This window comes from Epargyreus clarus, unplaced genomic scaffold (assembly GCF_041222505.1).
Source record: "Epargyreus clarus isolate Ecla_fem2 unplaced genomic scaffold, WU_Ecla_fem_2.2 ptg000017l, whole genome shotgun sequence".
Lineage (NCBI taxonomy): Eukaryota > Metazoa > Arthropoda > Insecta > Lepidoptera > Hesperiidae > Epargyreus > Epargyreus clarus.
Window position 1 is genome coordinate 12,626,747 of NW_027332225.1, and position 19,992 is coordinate 12,646,738.

The 19,992-nt window shown below is 35.6% G+C and overlaps 1 protein-coding gene across 1 annotated transcript; it reads right to left on the bottom strand.

Moving 5' to 3' along the window:
- Positions 1 to 186: 186 nt before the first annotated feature.
- On the bottom strand, positions 187 to 14,804 carry LOC140749114 (trypsin-3-like). Its single transcript, XM_073082136.1, has 13 exons — positions 14,664 to 14,804; positions 14,518 to 14,582; positions 14,071 to 14,154; positions 8,294 to 8,353; positions 6,874 to 6,936; positions 6,569 to 6,658; positions 5,944 to 6,052; positions 5,183 to 5,212; positions 4,590 to 4,711; positions 3,383 to 3,559; positions 2,392 to 2,605; positions 1,347 to 1,510; positions 187 to 494 (listed from the first exon to the last, which is right to left on the bottom strand). The coding sequence occupies exons 1-13, from the start codon at positions 14,737 to 14,739 to the stop codon at positions 300 to 302; spliced, it is 1,449 nt and encodes a 482-aa protein (XP_072938237.1). The 5' UTR covers positions 14,740 to 14,804; the 3' UTR covers positions 187 to 299.
- Between the last annotated feature and the right edge of the window lie 5,188 nt (positions 14,805 to 19,992).

Here is a 19,992-nt window from a genome sequence, read left to right on the forward strand (position 1 = left end):
TGCCATCAGATGGACTGCAAGCTCGTTTGCTCCTTCAATCATATAAAGGATTTTTGTCTTCTCCGTTCGGTAGAAAAGTGTTTGAATTTAAAATTTAGATTCCAATTCTTACTTTAGATATGGGGATTATACGAGTACATACCGTAATTATAAGTAATTTTTAAACTACAGGTACAAATTAGACCATTAACACAGAATGATTAATGTATTTATTTCGAAAGTATTTACAAGATTTTACGTATAACTTATTTATAAAAAATAAATATTCGCGACATATTGTTTTCTTAAAGTACTCGGTTTTATAAATGAAGTTCTTGTTTCCAAACGTTTTCCTCGATCCAATCGATGTAGCTGGAGACTCTGGTGTACACAGAGGGCATGCCTGCGCGGGCGCAGCCAAAGCCAAATGACGTCACTCCGATCACGGTCGATAATGGATACTCGGTCACACATATATGCGGTTCCTGTATTTGAATGGGGCCTCCAGAATCGCCCTTAAAATGTAATAAACATTGTTATGAATACAGTAATAAACAGATTGTAATCTATCATAGCAAATCATTTATTTGCAGAATCTGATGTTGCAGAATTTAATGTTGCAGAATTTGAAACATTAAATTCTGGCGCCTTAGGACATGCACATTTGACAATTTTTATTATTCAAATATATTACATCAAAGGATCAAGAAATCAATATTTTTTTAGACAGACGACAATGGATTGATAGATAGATGGATGGACTAATAAGCGGAAAGATAATATAATTGATTAAGGGTGTTAATATATGACATATTAAAGGTGGTAGAAGGTTAGGTTTGGTTTGTAGGTTGACCACGGCGACCCCACCTCCACACCTATTTCTACCCCATAACAGCAGCATTGAGCGCTACTGTGCTCTGGTTTGAAGGTGTGAGAAGGGAGACATTCTTATCCGAGGCGTTCCAGCTTAGTCGTCAGGGGTATTTGGCGCATGTCCATGGGCGGCAGTATCCCCTTACCATCAGTTGGACTGCATGCTTGTGTGCTACATTTATATTATAAAAAAGCACAATGATGGATTAAAAATAGAGTATGAAACTTAGGTTTTAAGGGTACATCTTGGGGTAGTGATGGGCGGATTGCCTCAGCCGAGCTTAAGGAATTCTGCTCATACTCATGCTTGTATGCTTCTCCTATATTATAACAAAACAACGACATCGGTAACGATCGCCCGCCCGCAAGACGATCGTTACCGTTGTCAGGGATCTTGTTCTATCGTGTGGTATCGACGACAGAACAAGATTGCTGGCGCGGGATGTCGCTCATGCAATGATTAAATGTCTCACATGATAATTTTTCATTTTTACCTGGCATGTGTCAACCCCTCCTTCTAAAACTCCTGCACAGATTTGATGAGACCGAACTCCCTTGAAATTTCTACTTCTGGCTACTTTAACAATTCCATCACATTGATTTGAGTCAATGATGTTTATATTTACGACTTGGAGCTCTGCGGACATGTTTTTCACGGCTGATAAAAAGAGAAGAATATGTATTAATACCCCGTGGACATTATCTGTATTAGAGCATTTAAGAACGAAGAACTTAGCAGTGATAGCCTAGTGGTTAAGAAACTCGGGCACTCGATCGAGGGGTCCGAGGTTCAAATCCCAGACACCTCTGATTTTTCAAGTTATGTACGTATTAAAAATAAACTATCACTTGCTAAACGGTGAAGAAAAACATCGTGAGGAAACCTGCATACCTGAGAGATTAATATAAAAAAAAAACTCAAAGGTATGTGAAGTCTACCAATCCGCACTTGGCCAGTGCGGTGGACTATGGCCTGATCCTTCTCATTGTGAGAGGAGACCCGTGCCCAGTAATGAGTTGATGATGAAGATACTTAGTATTATAAGACAGGTGACATAGCGAAACAGTATAAATTATGTCTTTATAGAACTATAACTTTTGTATATGTACATAATGAAACAGATAACGATTAGTTCCTTTTAGAAAATGTATAAATAATAAATAATCCTGAGATGCATTTGACCTTAGACGACCCGCGTGGCGGAGCAATCACCATACCGGTCTGACGCGCAGAGGGTCCCGGGTTCGATCCCCGGCCAGACAGAAATTTAAATGATGAATTTAGGTGTCTGTTTCTGGGTCTGGTTGTTTGTGTATTTGTCTTTGTGTGTGTACATGGCACCCACGATACAGGGAATCCTAATGTGGGGCTGTGAGTGTAGAAAGCGTTAAAGCGTTATTCCTGTGTAAAATGGCAGGTATATAAAGACTATCAATAATTCCATTCGGCTATCGAGATGGACTATGACTTTAAATCTACCCACCACCCACGCCCAAGCCTAGCAGCGGTAATCAGGTGATGACCATAATGAATCTTACCTACACTTGTATATCCCCAACCTGTACCATCGACTTCAGTACCAGGCTCTACAGTAGCATCACGCCACAGGCAAGCCGGCATCATGTACAAATCAAAGACAACATCTTCCGCTAACTTCATTAACGCTATATCTGAGTACTTTAATGGAGATTTATATGCGGGATGGACTATTATTTCTTGAATTTTAACATCCAGATAGTATTTGGGATTCACCTGGAAAAGAAATGTTATTAATAAACAAGCTTACGAGCATCGTAAACGATGTTTAATTGTATGCAACGCCAGCAGAGGTCGGACGGTCACAGCTACGGGCGGTGAGGCGAGCGATACGGCGAGCGAAGCGGCGAGCATTGTAGCCTATATTTCGACGGGTCCTACGGAAACTGGTGCAATTGCGTTTTCACAACTTCACAGTAGAGCGATTTGAATGTTCTAATGAGTGTAACTTTAACATTATTCATTCGATAATCCCGTCGATTTGTTTTCGCCGTTCAACGCTCATCGTGCCGCTCTCCGCCCCGCTCGCCGCGCCGCTGTTAGTTGTGGCCAGGCGGTGAGAGTTGAATGGATCACCACTGGTGGAATACTTACAATCCACTAACCTGTATGTAACGTCGTCCCACGAATCGTATTGAATTGAACAGCTATTGATAATATTAAATATCATTAACTTTAAAGTTATACGCTTGACGCGTTTGAAAAACAGTTATGAGTGTATTTTTAGTGTGGGACGAAATAGTATTTATGTCGTAATTACTTTCGTCATTGTTTCGTAATGCATTAATTTTTTTATGGATTTATTATGTTAAAATTTTCTGTTCCCGGTGACATTTTGTAAATTAAAATTACTGATTATACGGAATCAAATTCTGAAATAAATTATTATTACTGCGTCAAAAAAGTATAACTTGTACTTGATCATTTTTTCTTAAAACTTTTAATTTAAAATTCTGTAAGGAACAACTAATACACTTTTAAATATTTGTTAACCTCTAGTAAGTTCTTGTTTCCAAGTCGTACGATTTGTGGCTTCGGGTCAAGCAGATTGAACTGTCTCGGAGACACCCAAGAGCAGTGAGCTGCTGTCAAAACGAAGTTGCGGCTTATGAGTGAGCTGCCACACATGAATGTCCAATTCCTTGCTGTATCCAGCCATCCTAGTGCACCCTACAAAATATAAATAGTACATTTATACATTTCATATCAGATGTTACGTGTTCAATAATAAAGAGGATATAACCAATCCATGCATCCATCCAGCCTTCTTATATAAGCCCATGTTTTAAAAATGTTCACTTGAACACCGCACTTGGTATTTCCTTAGTTGCCCCCTCCATTCAACGTTCGCGGGAAGTAAATATACCATTTTAAATCCAAATATAATATACAATCCTCATTCATGGGAAATTAGTATACCTAGTAACTTCTTTGAATAAAAGGAAGCTTTAGAAGATATCGAAAATGATTCTACTCATGTTATGCGACAGTTATTGTTCTTGGCATTGAATTCGTCGAAACGTTTACTTTTTTTTTATAATATAGGAGTAGAAGACGAGCATACAGTCCACCTGATGGTAAGTGGCTACTGCCGCCCATGGACATCTGTAATCAACCTCAGATAGGATTAGATATTCCTACCTGAGGTCGGCCACAGATGCACCGCTACCCCTGAGGACTAAGCTGGAACGCCTCGGAAAAGTCTGTCTCCCTTACTACACCCTTCAAACCGGAACACAGCAGCGCTTAACACTGCTGTTATGAGGCAGAAATAGGTGTGGCGGTGGTGCCGCCGCAGTCGAACCACAAAGGGTTCTACCACCTTCAAACTTGTGTGGGACATTCTTACTTAATCCTCAGGCGCGCTACTATGTGTGACGAAATTCATATGGAGGACCCCCTTACTGTTAGCTGTTTCGATCGGTCTACCACGTTGACGGTTCATCACAGATTTCTGCGTTTTAATTGCGTCTGGATGTTTGAAACCTTTTCGTTGTTTGTATTTGGAATATTCACGACATCGTTCATGTTTCGACTTATACGTTAAGGAAGTGTTTTATATTATTATGTACTCACAATAGTGACCCCTGGATATCGAGTGAGTTTCGATCTTGAAACCCATTTGCTGTTGACAAAGGATAAATAAATATCCTGAAAATTTATGAGGAATTATACAATTTAAAGCATATGAAACTCGTACCATATGTGGATACTCTCCCGCTCCAGTTTCTCGTCCACCAATTCCAACTCCATCGACCTGACCAGGGGGGTGGGGGCGTTTAAAGAATTCTGCGAGTGCGGCATTTTTTCTCCGCTCTAATTCTAGAGGACAAATTATTAATTCTATTAAGCATAGTTTTATATTGCCGCATTTGAGATCTGAAACCTTAAAACTTATTCGTAAACATTCCCTATCAACTTAATTGTAGTTTTTTATATAAATGAATGGCCTAGAAGACAAACGTGTAAGTGCACAAATGGCACTTTTGACATTTTTACTTTTAACTACCATTTTTATGTGTAGAGTCCATCATGTACAACTTTATTACAAGATATGGGGATATCAAAATTTGAAATTCTGATAAAATCAATCGAAAGAGGTTGATGATATCAATGTTAAAATAACTTAATGTCACACACGTTTGTCTTCTAGACCATCGAAATAGTTACTAAGATTTAAGTTCGGTTTGCATACCGACCACTACGTTTTGGGTAATAGTAGTCAGTGATGAAAACAAGCTTCATTTTACTTTATATTAGTGATTAACCAAATTTATCAAAGTAAAAACTTACCGCAGTGAAGCGTTTCGTATTCCACACACTCTGAAAGAAGAAAAAAATTTATAGAAAAAGGTTTCCGAAACATCTTTCCTCAACTTTGAGTGATTCGACACAGAATTGTGTTTTGAAGGTGGTAAAACCCTTTGTGGTTCGACTCCGGCGGCACCACAGCCACACCTATTTGTACTGAATTACAGCAATGTTAGGCGCTGCTGTGTTCCGGTTTGAAGGGTGTGGTAAGGGAGACAGACTTTTCCGAAGCGTTCCAGCTTAGTCCTCAGGGGTAGCGGCGCATCTGTGGCCGACCTTAGGTAGGAATATTTAATCGTGTCTTGGGTTGATTACAGATGTCCATGAGCGGCAGTAGCCACTTACCATCAGGTGGACTGCATGCTCGTCTGCTACTCCTATATTATAAAAAAAATGTGTTCGAAGTAGCGAAACTAACGGTTGAGATGTACAGTATGACTGTACAGATGTACATTAAAAGAATACGATGCTCAGTCTACAGTTTCCACACAAATGCAAAAATAATCTAAGTCTCTCGTATCAGTCAGTATCAGTCTATATTTTATATGCCACTGGAAATAATTTAACTATTAATATAAAAGTCCATTTATTTTATCTGATTTTCTATTAATATAAAAGATTTAACTATTGATATAAAAGTCCATTTATTTTATCTGATTTTCAGTTTATTACGCAATCCAAATTTTAGATTTTTATTGTATGTATTAATTTATTATTTTTTCATTTACAAGTCTTGTACTTACTAGTCTCACTAACGCTACGGCCGTGAAGAGCAACATAAGCTTTTCTTGCCTCTAGTGAAGAACTAAATTTTTTGGTAACAGCTTGACCCTCATTTGTGCGATTTTCAGTCTGAAAAAAACAGGTGTAGGAAAGGAAAAATATCAATGAATACCTGGAAATGTCTTGTCATCGAAACAGAACGATTTTACTTGAAATAGTAATTTATATTTATAAAGCCTATAAATATAAAATAAAGAACTCGCTAAGATGTATTAAAAATACGAAAAGAAATTTCGAGTGGGATGTCACTAAAATTCAATTGAAATAAATGTTGCGCTAATAGTTCAGACGCAGGCGCAACGCGCTTCGTGTGGAATAATTGCGATTGCGAATGCATCCGCTTTCAGATCTTTACCAGCCGGTCTATGTGAAATAGTTGGCGACTCCGCTCCCGCCAATTCCAAGCGTATACCATCCGTTCTGTGTGAAAAGAAAAGCAGGCCGATGCTCTCCGAGCCGGTCTGTGTGTGAATGGACCTTAATACTGCTGTTATCGTGCAACAATAGGTAACCATATGATAGACAATCCTTTGGGTAGATGGTTAATAAATAATTTGGTAACATTAGCATTATAGATACTCATACCTGGTGTTCAATAAGTAACCTTACTGCGAGCGTAGTTTTTTGTGTAGTTTGCAAACTCACAGTACTTTTGGTCTCTCCTGATTGCAGTCCCTGTAAAAATGTTTGCAATATAGAAACTGGTTATTTAATGAAAATTTACCGCCAACACCAAATGTCTACAAACGCTGCCTTAAAAGCTTTGCTACAAGCGCAAGCAAACATACACAAACCAAGTCAAACTCTGTACCTACACGTTTTAATTTATGAAGGCAAGCGCGTGGTAACGGCATAATGAGTAGTATTTCATGATAAATAAATGTCCTTACCACTGGCATAATGTTTATATCATCTTCGATTGCGAAGAAATTGTCAACTGGTTTTTTTCTAGTCTGTAAAAAACAGGTTAAACTTAAATTCCTCCTCTTGTAATAATAAATAATTAAAAAGAATAATAAAAAATGAAAAACAATAATTAAATGATAAATAAATTATAATAAATGAGGTTCTTTACAAAGCAAGAACATATTTTAAAAAGTTTGGAAAATCCAAAAGTGCACGACTCATAAAGCTCATTTAATTATGAAATATAAAAAAAAAACAAAAACTTAAGTCGTTCAAAATTAATTGCCGAAAAAACAGCTGTAGTAGGAAGAAGGTACTGCACAAGCGCCCCTGGTGGAATAAATGTACATAATATCTATAGATATATCACCATCCATATGTTAATTTTCTATGAATATAAATAGATGTACAGTCTTGTAGTTTTCGTTTTTTATTAATTGTAATTAAACGACACTGAAATAATTAGCCATTTGCATTCAGTGACCTACAATTGTCGATTAGAATTTAAAAAATGATAGTTTTCGTTTTTTATTAATTGCAATTAAACGACACTGAATTAATTAATCATTCGCATTCAGTGACCTACAATCGTCGATTAGAATTTAAAAAAAAAAAATGAACTCAAATGATGGATTTTTTCACAAGTTACAGTGTTTTCAGGTTTCACACATGACGGACAGGAAATTTTTTTGACCTATTTTGGTGTTTTTTTCCAATTCTATTGCAGTAAATCAATTTTTAAAAAGTATGGAATTAATCTCCATTAAATTATCTCGACAATAGTATGCAAAATATCTTGATTCCGTGAACTATCAAGGCTATAATAATAAAAATAGCCGCCAAAATGAAGCGAAAAAATTTTTTCGATCGTAAAGCACTCTCTGATGCTTCGCATCATGAATCGTGCAATAAAAAAAAATGATTTTGATTTTAATTGACCAAATGCGACTTGAACTCGTACATACATAAAAAGTTCCGTACCATTAAGTTTGTATGACCTTTTTATTTTTAGTATTTATTATCATTGGAACCATACAAGTAAATGTATTTGAAAATTTGACTGTCTACCTATTACGATCCAATAAATAAAGCGAAAACGCTGTTTAAAAGAAATTATTTTTATTTTTAGTATTTGTTGTTGTAGCGGTCACCCTTATATATTTTTTATAGAATATATATATAGTATATAGACATATACTCGATACTATATATATTTATATAGACTATATTATATACATTATTATATACTCTATAGAACCCCGTGACGCTCATGGATTGCTTCATGTTAGAAATAGATTTAGCGATGGTCCCCAGTCGAAAAAATGGTGCTGCCACTCTCCATACCATAGTTTAATTTAATTTAATTGTAAATTGTATGTGGAAACTGCAAAATGTTTTCCGTACCTCCAGCAGGAATTTTATTTGTTCTGTCGTATCTTGAATATTATCTCCCTTATTGTTAACCTGTAAAACATATGGTAATTAGACTCTATAAAATCATAATTTGTCGCATAACATTATTTCCTAGAATTTGATCCCAATAAGCGACACTATCAGATAGTGGAATAATAGAGGGTGTATTTTTTTCAAAACTAACTCGTTCGATTCCCGCCTAAGAGATAAGATATTTTAAAAAACTAATGATGCAGTTTCAGTTTTTATCGAACCGGCCTCGTAACTCGTTTCAGAATTTTTCGCTTATCCTTATGGTTTAGGATTTGGCCCTGATTTGGCCTTGATTTGAAAAAAAGTCACCCTGTATATTTGTTATAAAGTGACGAATAAGTTAATAAGACATGGGCAGATCAATGATTAAGTTGGTGTATCACTTGCATAGCCGGTGAAGGAAAACGTCGAAAATCCATGCCACAATAGTCAGGACCTTGGAAACCCAATATTTTACCTGTCTTCAAGTTGCGACACAACTTTTCAAAAGATTTCAACTTAATTAGTCATGAGAAGAATCACTTTATCGAAATTTTATAACCATTTTTATAATATGGTGGTGACAAACCGGCGTGCAGTGTACCTGATTGTGAGTGGCTGCTGTTGCCCATGGAATAAGGATCACAATGTTCAACCATATTGATTCCAATTTCCTATATCATAAACTGAACTGAGTATTTTTATGATACCGGAGTAGCAGCCACTTACCAACAAGCAACACTTGTTGGTAAGTGGCTACTGCCGCCCATGGACATTTATAATCAACCCCAGATAAGATTCTTACGTGGGGCTGGCCAGAGATACGTTGCTACCAGTGAAGACCAAAATACTTTGCTTCGATAAAGTATGTCTCCCTTACACTGATGTTGTTGTATTAACAACAGAGGGTTCTACCAATTTCAAGTACTTTTTATTCCGAATCAAATGAATTAATTTATCTTTCAAATTAAAATAAATATGAATATAGTTTCATACAGTTAATAAGAATTAAAGCATGCTTGAATGCATGATATGAATAATTATAATTAATATTATTTATACAAATATATCATTACCAACAGTAAGTGAACTTAAAATATTACCTCTTCTTTATTTAATAATGTGATATCACTTTCTTCTATAGAACATACTATGATAACTGATACTGTAATCATTGAAACAAAACTTTTAATAAGACATTCGTCACTCACAATTAAATAAAAGTACGTCAACCCAAATTGTAATACCTGTCAAAAAGATTATCAAGAACACTAGAAAATACTTTACACGCAATGTAAGTAAAGACATTTTACCACAATACAATCAACTGCTTTGAAATTGTAAAAGAAAAGGGTATCTTTTTACACGATTACTGCAGGAAAGCTAAACGACAATTTTGCTTTAAATTATAAAAGATAAACATGTCTTTTCACGCAATTACAGCACGAAAGTACACTGAAATTTTTGCTTTGAATTCTTCACGTTTGTAAGATTTACAGCAATTATAACACTTTTACTCGGAATTGCAAACAATATTTCAAATTGTATTTTCTTATATCACAAATTTTAAGTGTTTGAGGTTTACTCGTGTGTATTGAATATTTTGAATGCTTGAGTTTAACTGACTACTAAGGCGAAGTAAGAAACTGTCAGTTTCTTGAACTCCATAGTGTATTTGAGGAAAATAGCCCATTATAGTGCACTAGCTTTTACCTACGGCTGCACTTGCGGTTAGAGGTCGATGACAATAGTTATTTTAATGTATGTCTCAGAAACAATACTTTTTTTGGAATAAAAGCTACCTTAAGGTCGTTTGTCCACCGCACCATCACCGAGCCTATACCGAGAACGAGATAATTTTGGGGCAATTGGAATTGACGGCAGTGTATGGACAAGTTCCAATGTGTTTTATATTGCCGGCACATCGGCCCGTCAAAATCTCGGTGCCGATCTAGCGGTCACGCCGATCTACTCGAAATATCGGCGGCCGGGATGACGGTGCTCGGCTGACGGACATGCGATGGACAAGCGACTATAATAAATGTATGTACGCTACATCGGCGCCGTCATAAATTTTTGGTATTGACTCGGTGACGGTGGCGATGGACAAACAGCGTATGTCTTTTTCTGGACCCCTGACAACGTGCGTAGAAAATTTCATGACAATCCGTTTGGTAGTCAAGGCATGAAAGCGTGGCATAGAAACAAACAAACTCACAGTCACATTTACTAACATAATATATTATTAAGATACGTACATAAAATTGAATCATCCTTACATATAAACAAAATTGCAATGATTGGCTGTGATATCTAACTAATTTCCATTTATAAGGTTATTGGGAACTGTTTTTTGTTTATCTATGTTTAATTTACGATTTTGAAAAAAAACTGTCACTTAACTATAATGAGCACTATGAGGAACATTGAGTAGGCACTGTAGGTCTAGTGTATTTTAAAATTCAAGTAGTTATTTAAAAACTATATTCCGATTACGTAACATTACTTATAACATTTTAAAACTTTTGAACTTATCACGGGCACTGCGGACGGAAAGTAAATACAAAATATAATTACCAACTGTTTGCGTATAGCTACGGCCGCGGTTGTTATTATTTTAATCTTCATCGATTATATTACTCCAAAGTAAAAAATAATATAGCATTTTCGCAATGGGCATGATGACAAATTTTGAACTCCCCTTCTATAATGTCTACTGATTCCAAAAATCTTATTATTTCGGCACTAATTTCAGTATTAACGGAAATATTAGCATTTTTAAAACAAATTTTGAACTAAGCGCGAAAACGCTCACGGGTGTCATGGCGTCCGCGAGTGACGTCACGCTTTGATATCCCGTAGAACATTTCTAGCAATACGGTGACACGCCAAAAAAATAATGTAATTTCGCCCCGATTAGAGTTTTAGACAAGATGGCCGACTGCATTATGTTACACTTATATTTTATTGAAAATATAATGGATCCTAAAGTTTTTATTAAAACTGGGCTATTTTTGAGAATGCTTTAAACATATTGTTTTTAAGTAAATCATTTATTCTTCGATTTTTTAATACTGTCATCATGCCCATTATTCCCACCTCTCATATCACAGTTACATGACTTAATTATTGTTGACCGACAATAATAATCTGCCAAATCGCATTTTATTTTGTTATAAATTTACGGTGATGAAACATCTTTAAAACAAATAAAAAAAAAACAAAAACGGAAAAACACGAAGAAAAAGTTTACAAGACTATGCCAAATCTGGGGAGCTAGCCAAGTTGACATTCTACAGTCGCTTGTTCACGAATAGAATAGAAAACGAATAGAATGCAAAGTTTGTAACATGGCTAGCCCCCCTGTAGATTTTGTAACGTAGCAAGGTGATGGGATGTGACTTTCCCCATATGGTGAAGACACTAGTATCCTGTTCACGCGAATGTGTTGTCAAGGAAAATAATAATGAATACAAAATAAACCACTTCAAATAAATAAATGATAATTACGACATTGATGAAGATTGCAATGACGAAGGCAACTTTTGACTTGAAACAAAGCATACAAACCGACGTACCCATTTAAGTCATCAGTAAGGATAATGAAGTTTTACATTACTGTACAAATAGTAGTAGTAGTCATAATTATATATTTTTTTTTAAATATAAGGGTAGCAGACGAGCATGCAGTCCACCTGATGGTAAGTGGCTACTGCCGCCCATGGACATCTGTAATCAACCCCAGATAGGATTAGATATTCCTACCTGAGGTCGGCCACAGATGCGCCGCTACCCCTGAGGACCAAGCTGGAACGCCTCGGAAAAGTATGTCTCCCTTACCACACCCTTCAAACCGGAACACAGCAGCGCCTAACACTGCTGTTATTAGGTAGAAATAGGTGTGGCGGTGGTGCCGCCGGAGTCGAACCATAAAAGGTTCTACCACCTTCAAATTGATAAAATAATGCAATCTTTACGCAATATATGACGAACTTTACAACAACAATATAATACAAAATATATGACGTAGTTTTCTTAGTAATAGCGCATTCATGATGATTCATATAAATGTCTATGACCGTTGAATTATTCATAATATTATTACGTATAATTCTTTAATTAGAATAACAAGTTACCAACGAATGATTTTTAGGAATAGAAACATTATGGAGTGAATAAATCTGTTTCATAATTGTACAGTATATTATGAAAGAAAAACAGCCTAGTCATCAAGATAGCCTAGTGGTTAAGAAACTCGGCCTCTCATTCGGGGGGTCCGCGGGTCGATTCCCAAACCTCTGATTTTTTGAAGTTATGTGCAGAAATTAATTATCACTTGCTTAAACGGCGAAGGAAAACGTCGCAAGGAAAGCTGCACAGCTAAATAAGAAGTTCTCAAGGCTGTGAGAAATCTACCAATTCCCACTTGACTAGCGCGGTGGACTATGAGGAAATTTGTTACATAAGAATTGCATCTGTTTATAGTTCATATGACTTAAATGACAATAAACTTTCATTGAGTATTATTACATTTTTACAAAAAGCGAAGTTAATGGCAAAAGCCTTGGATTTCATAACAGTATAAGGTATACTTCGTTGAATCGTATTTGTGTCTTTATGTTAACAATTTTAATATTTTTAATTTTAATTTTTTATTAAAAAAAATTGGTACGGTTTTATTTTCACTACACATTACATTATGTAATAATTCAATCCGTCTACAGTAAAATCTACAAAATAGGAGCCAAAGTAGTTACTTGGGAAACCCCACCTCTGTTATATGCCTATTGTCTTGCATTTACTCAGATAAAATATATGGCAATTTAAATTCTACATTGAAATGTATGTTAATATGGCAAAACCCTACGTGGTATTGATCCCAGTTGTCCGTTTATGTATTTCTGAATAATAATAGCAGTGTTAGCAATACTATAGCATTGATAGTGGTTAAATCCCGGTCTCTTAATCAAGAGATCCGAGGTTCAACTCCCTGGCACGCATCTCTGATTTTTCAAATTTATGTCCGTACTGTGCCAGTTATTTCACCGATGTTAAACTAAATATATCTACCCTGTGAACCCGAAATTATACACCTTCAACTAATAGCAACTGACGTCGACATATTAGCCATGTTCACATATTTACGTGTTTTAATATTGCTCCAATCAAGTCATTCATATCGAGATAGCTTTTAAATTATCCGTTTAAATTATTTAGAGGAAAAGACAAAGTTTATCTACTTTACATTTCAAAAGTGATTAAGGTATTTATTTTGATAAGAGTTAAGTATATACTATAAAATAAATATGATAAAAAGATAACCAAATAATTAGTAAATTATGACTGACTATTTTAAATATAATGATTACCACGTAAAACATAGATATATGCCGTCGCGGACTATTGTGTTACTCTAGCGGTTTAGGTAGCGTTCGCCCAGACAGCTCTCAGAGGGCAAGATAGTTAGCGACTTACTTGATACCTATAGTTATATTATAACCAAAATCGTGAGGAAACCTACATACCACATGAATCGTTCAAAAAAATTCCAAGGGGAGTGAAATCTAAAAATTCGCACTTGACCAGCGCGGTGGACTATGGTCTAAATCCTTCTCATTCGGAGAGGAGGCGCATGCCCAACAGCGGGATAGTAATGGGTTGCTGATGATGATGATAATCTTTGGTAGGCAAACATTTGATAGATTGTTTATTAATAATGGTCGATAGTCGATAGGCATAGGATTGAGAGAACTCACCTTGGATAACTGGTAGTAGGTTTTTAATGTGTCTTCTCTGACACCTTCCTCGCCATCAAATGTTTTCGTTTTGTTTTCCTGTTCCTTGGATGAAAATAGATTTTTTTAAACATAATCGTACTTCAATGCTACGTGTAATGAATAGAATTTGATTGTTGCAATACATAATAAGTAATTTGTCAATACTTAATAACACTGTACGAAGAAAATTACAATTTATTGTTCCAAATTTATTGAGGGAGCAAAATCAAAACTTTTCAAATTACTTTCAGAATTATTTTTCAAACGCCTTGCTATGGTCCTATCATATGCTACTACATTATTGCTAATTATTTTTTGATCTAATCGAACATTAATTAGTAAATAAATATATTCATATAATCAAATTATTATAATCATTAAAAAAAATCATCCAAAATAAGGAAAAGTACAAAATGAAAATATTACCTGTTTTTTATTCGATAATGTGGTATCACTTCCTCCACTAACACTTATTATTAATATTAACAGAACTGTAAACATTGAAAAAACAATCATCAAAATATTCATCATTCAAAAATAAATAAAATCATTTCTCTCTACAATCACAATACCTATTATCACTCCTATCAACAACGCTATGAGATACCTCGTACGTAATTTACTCAATATCAAAGACAATGCCGGCATTATTGACGTGGAAGTGTCTTTACTTCTTAAAGGAAAGTTGACGACTGATCTAACAGTAACTACAAAACTGCATACAGCCGATTCGACCTTGACGATCACATAACATATGCATTAAAGCAGGATTTACCCATACTATATTATATGGATGGAAGACTTCGCCCTCAACCCATACTGTCCCACTGCTGGGCACGGATCTCCTCTCCGAATGAGAAGGATTAGGCCATAGTCCACCGCGCTGGCCAAATGCTTATAGCTTGACTTCACATACCTTTATTATTATTTTTTAAATCTCTCAGGTTGCTTCGCAATGTTTTCCTTCAACGTTAAATCATTAAATGATAAATAATTTGTAATACAGATGTACATAATTTTGAAAATTGAGAAATGATTCACATGGTATTCGAACCTCGGACCCCTCGATCGACAGGTCGAATTCGTACTGGACTGTTTATTACACATGGTTTTGCGGTTATAAGTTGTAAAGGTAAATAAACCGTTCGTATTACAAGATATGCGGTGACAGATCAATGCAAACATCAAAATGCGTCTGTGAATATCAAGTATCTTAACTCACACATATTATTACTTCTTATTAGGGAGACTTTTTATTATGCGTTTTGTTATTTGTAGTTCACCTGATGGTAACTGGCTACTGCCACCCATATAGACATGTAGGGGGAAGTGGGGGAAACACGAACACCTACAGGAAAACATCAATAACACAGCGGAGTAAAGACATCAAGTTTCTTTTATTGCTTCATGAACAAGTTTACCTAGCTATCTAAATAACTAATCAACATTTATATTACTTTTAAAAATGTAACATTAACAGATAAAAACAAAACCCTTAGTGTTCGTATTTACCCGACATGGGTAGGGTAAACACGAACACCAAGTGGGGTAACCGCCGATGTTGACTGTCTGTATACTTCTCGTAAGCCCAATTTTTGCATAGATGGCATATAATCCAATCTTCAATCTCTTTATTTTAATTTCTTTTTTATGTTTGTTTTCAGATTTTTTATTTCTTCTTTTTTTGTTTGTTTTCTATTTCCTACGGAATATGTTCCTAACCGTGAAAATTCGTAATTATCGGCAGTAAAACAACATAAACTATTTTAGGCAAGTGTCCGCGCCTTTATAATCAGTCTTTATTTGCTAAATAAGACACAAACATGATCAAAGAATGTGATAAAAGAATTTACAACATCATCATCAATAGTGCTATCATAATACTCGATACGTAATAATCGGTGACATGTATTCGGGGTAAACTATTATTTCTTTGACATAATTTTAATCGCGGATCTGATTATATGAATATAACCTAAAATACTATTTACTAATTCTATTAAAATTCATTAAAATAATGTTAAGTCGGAATTATGAAAGAAGCCCATATATTTTTTTAATATTAAGTTACAATCGAATCAAAAACTATAACCATGTCCATTCTTTTAAGTTTTAATTCCGATTTTTTATGCAAAATTACAAAATATTATTTTAAACAGTTACCTATAGCTTCACTTAGTTGCTTTTATTTCCATATCCTATCCATAGAAATGTATTAACCGAGATAAACTATATTATTATGTATTTATAAAGATAGACAACAAAAATGATAAGCACCTATACTTATATATTGCACATGTTTCAAGGTTTTATTGCAACATGGGCTTTAACATCAAATAAATATTGGGTAAACCCATTCAAATAGCATTATGTCCTTGGTGATTTTATTTCATTTACAGCATGTAATTTAACTCTGATTGTTAAGGAAATACCATTTTTTATTCGAAATATTTTTGAACGTAAACATGACTCAACACCGCATATATTGCAGGATGAATGGTAAAATATTTAATATTTCTCCGTAAAAACCCAAAGATTATGAAGGTGATGTTATTTATAGCACTGAATTGATTTGAGTCAGTTAACCTTATTAAGTGTTAAGCGCTGCTGTGTTTCGGTTTGAAGGGTGTGGTAAGGGAGACAGACTTTTCCGAGGCGTTTCAGCTTAGTCCTCAGGGGTAGCGGCGCATCTGTGGCCAAACTCAGGTAGGAATATCTAATCCTATCTGGGTCAACCCCAGATAGGATTAGACCCTACAGATGTTCATGGGCGGCAGTAGCCACTTACCATCAGGTGGACTGCATGCTCGTCTGCTACTCTTATATTATAAAAAAAAGTATATTAAATAAGATGATGATTGATGTATTGCGATTTTTCTTTTTGTTTAAGATTGAAACCATAGATAAGTATTGATATGTCACTGCCTTGTAACTGAAGGAAGCCATTAAATGGTTTAAACGGCTAACAATTCTGTCAGTTATTTTAAGGCCGTCATGGTGTAATTCTCGCGGAACAATGCCGACATGCGCAGCTAAGTGGTGCAAAAACACGAAATCGAAGAAAAAGTGCAGAGAAATATCGTTTCATTCGTAAATGATCTAAAAACTACATTTTGTTAATATTTTTCAAATACGAAAATGATGACAGTGACAATTTCAATTGTCAAAACTGGTTACATTTTTTTGTTAGGAGTGAGTAATCTATGATTGAAATAAAAAAAATCAAGTTTAAAACAAATTGAAGCTACAATCACGTCATCTGATGTAAAATGGACACCCATGGACATCGGTAACCAACCCCATACATAATTAAGCGTGAGTATTAAAGTCTTTAAAAAAATTGAGACTAATGTTATAACTATTTTTTCTTGTCCCATGGTTATACGAGTATGTCCCATGATATACTCGTAGATAGAACCAAGATATAGATATCTTAGTCATCTTTAATTTCTAGTCTGCTCAAATATTTCCTTTACATTATTTGATTTCTCGGCACCTTCGTTCAAAATGTATTTCTTTAATTTAAAACAAATATTGGAAAACATCCGTACAGCAATTGTAAAATTACAAAATTAGTTCAATTTTCATTTAGGTCAATGTCCGCCGCAGTCCGGTAAAACCAGAAAAATATCATTAATACGAAAAAATCTTCATGGATAATAAAGTAAAACATAAAATACAACCAGTTTAGTCGTATCTTGGATAATACATACATAATTATTAGGTACAACAACTGTTTAAGGAAAAGTTTGCGACACACCGAATATTTCACAATTGCATGTTAAGATTTTAACCTTAACGCTCGCATAATGTCAAGTAACATGGGATTTACCCCGGTGAGAACCAAGCAAGTACGAGATACAAAGCTGATTTATACAGTTTTAATAACTCATATTTATTGCAATTATGTACTCGCAATTATGTCCAAAAGTGTTAGAACCATTTGTGGTTCGACTCCAGCGGCACCACCGCCACACCTATTTCTACTTCATAACAGCAGTGTTAAGCGTTACTGTCTTCTGGTTTGAAGGTGTGGTAAAGCAGACATACTTATCCGAGGCGTTCCAGCTTAGTCGTCAGGTGTAGCAGCGGATCTGTGGCCGATCTGAGATAGGAATATCTAATCCAACCTGGGGTATATCCATGGACGGCAGTAGCTTCTTACCATCAGGTGGACTGCATACTCGTCTGCTACTACTATATTATAAAAAAGTCCTCTTGACTGACCTCTTGAGTAATAGATTTAGGCCATAGTCCACCGCGCTGGCTAAGAGCGAATTGCTAGACTTCACACACCTATGAAAACTTTTTTGAAACTCTCTTTATGTTTTTCTTGACCTTTATAACAAATTGTAACAAACTTCTAATACACATATAACTTTAAAATCAGTGGTCTGGCGTTTAAAACTCGAAGCCCGCTTAAGGATCCGTTCACACAGACCGGCTCGGAGAGGAGAGCAGATTTTTATCACGTTGGAAACCGATTTTGAGTAATTGTATTAAGGTTTAATTTTGCATGTGCACTTCTTTTGTCATTAAGAATGCTTGAACGCGCTTCGTGTGAAATAAAAAGAGGAGCCGACCTGCTCTGACTGCGTGCTCAGTCTTCCTCGCGCAGCCGATCGGCTCCTAGTGCGACCGCATTCGCTTTTAGATCTTTACCAGCCGGTCTATGTGAAATAGTTGGCAGCTCCGCTCCGGCCAATTGCAAGCATATACGATCCGGTCTGTGTGAAAACAAAAATGCGGGCCGATGCTCTCCGAGCCGGTCTGTGTGAACGGACCCTTAGAGGCCAAGTTTCAACCAATTGGTTATCATTACTTCGAGGATCATATTTGTGCCTTAGAACAGAGACCTTAAGAGCTTCTCTTATCACACAGGTTTCTGCTTGCATGCGGTTACGGTCCTCATGCGTGCCACTCCTATCGTTTCAGTCTTCCAAATGCAAGCAGAATTGCATATTGTATTGCAGCAAATTCATAAGGAAATTATTTTGATATTGTCAGGCTACTAATTGATTACCGCAGAAAACCAGAAAATCAAGATATAAAATTAAAGCAATACAGGAAAACATGATTCATACACATAACACAATGACTTAGCATAATTATAGGGTTTTAAAATTAGAGATTACACCATCATATAAAAAAACTAAGACAATGCTGCGTTGATGAATGAACCATACATTACATTGTTAACATTAGTCGCTTTTCTCACGTTTTTGCATTTCCTATGCTGTGTTGGCCTATAAATAGGTGTGCATCTTGTGTAGAGCACTGTATACAGTGGTGTGACCAACTCATTGGACTGCGCCCCTGGACATCTTGCCCTCAATTTTTCTGGTTTCCAGAAGTCTTTTTAGGTTCTAGCCTCTTCTCCTGTTAATGTGGCCTAAAAACTCAAAAAGTCTGCGGAGACAGGTTGACAATCTACATGTGTTATAAAGTTCTTGTAAGATAGAAGCTTTGATTCTGTGAGATGTCCAGGATATTCGCAGTATTTTCCTTCAGCGCCAAATCTCGAAGGCATCAATTCACATACGTTGGGCTTTTTTAAGCGTCTACGTTTCAGAGCCATAAAGGAAGATTAATAAAACCAATGTTGTCACTAGTTTGAGTTTAGTTTATACACTAATGTTCCTGTCAACTAATATTTTGTGGAGTTTTGTTATAGCATTGTTTTCTGTGCCAATTCAACATCTGACATCGAGTTCACAAGAACCATCATTTGTTATGTTGGACCCCAGATAAACAAAGTTGTCAAGTTGATCAATTTTCATAGCTCCTGTGAGTTTCAATTTATATGTGCGATCAACTACCATTATTTTAGTTTTAGCCATATTAATAGACAGCCCAAACTCTCTAACTAACTCTCTCTAACTAACACCCTCCACTTTATCC

What these genes read in the sequence shown, in the direction of transcription:
- LOC140749114 (XM_073082136.1), bottom strand. Translation starts at nt 14,739, where the DNA reads ATGCCGGCATTGTCTTTGATATTGAGTAAATTACGTACGAGGTATCTC. An exon ending in ATACGAAACGCTTCACTGCG is followed by an intron (nt 4,712 to 5,182) that starts GTAAGTTTTTAC and finishes TTTGTCCTCTAG; the next exon opens with AATTAGAGCGGAGAAAAAAT. An exon ending in GAAACAAGAACTTACTAGAG is followed by an intron (nt 2,606 to 3,382) that starts GTTAACAAATAT and finishes TTTCTTTTCCAG; the next exon opens with GTGAATCCCAAATACTATCT.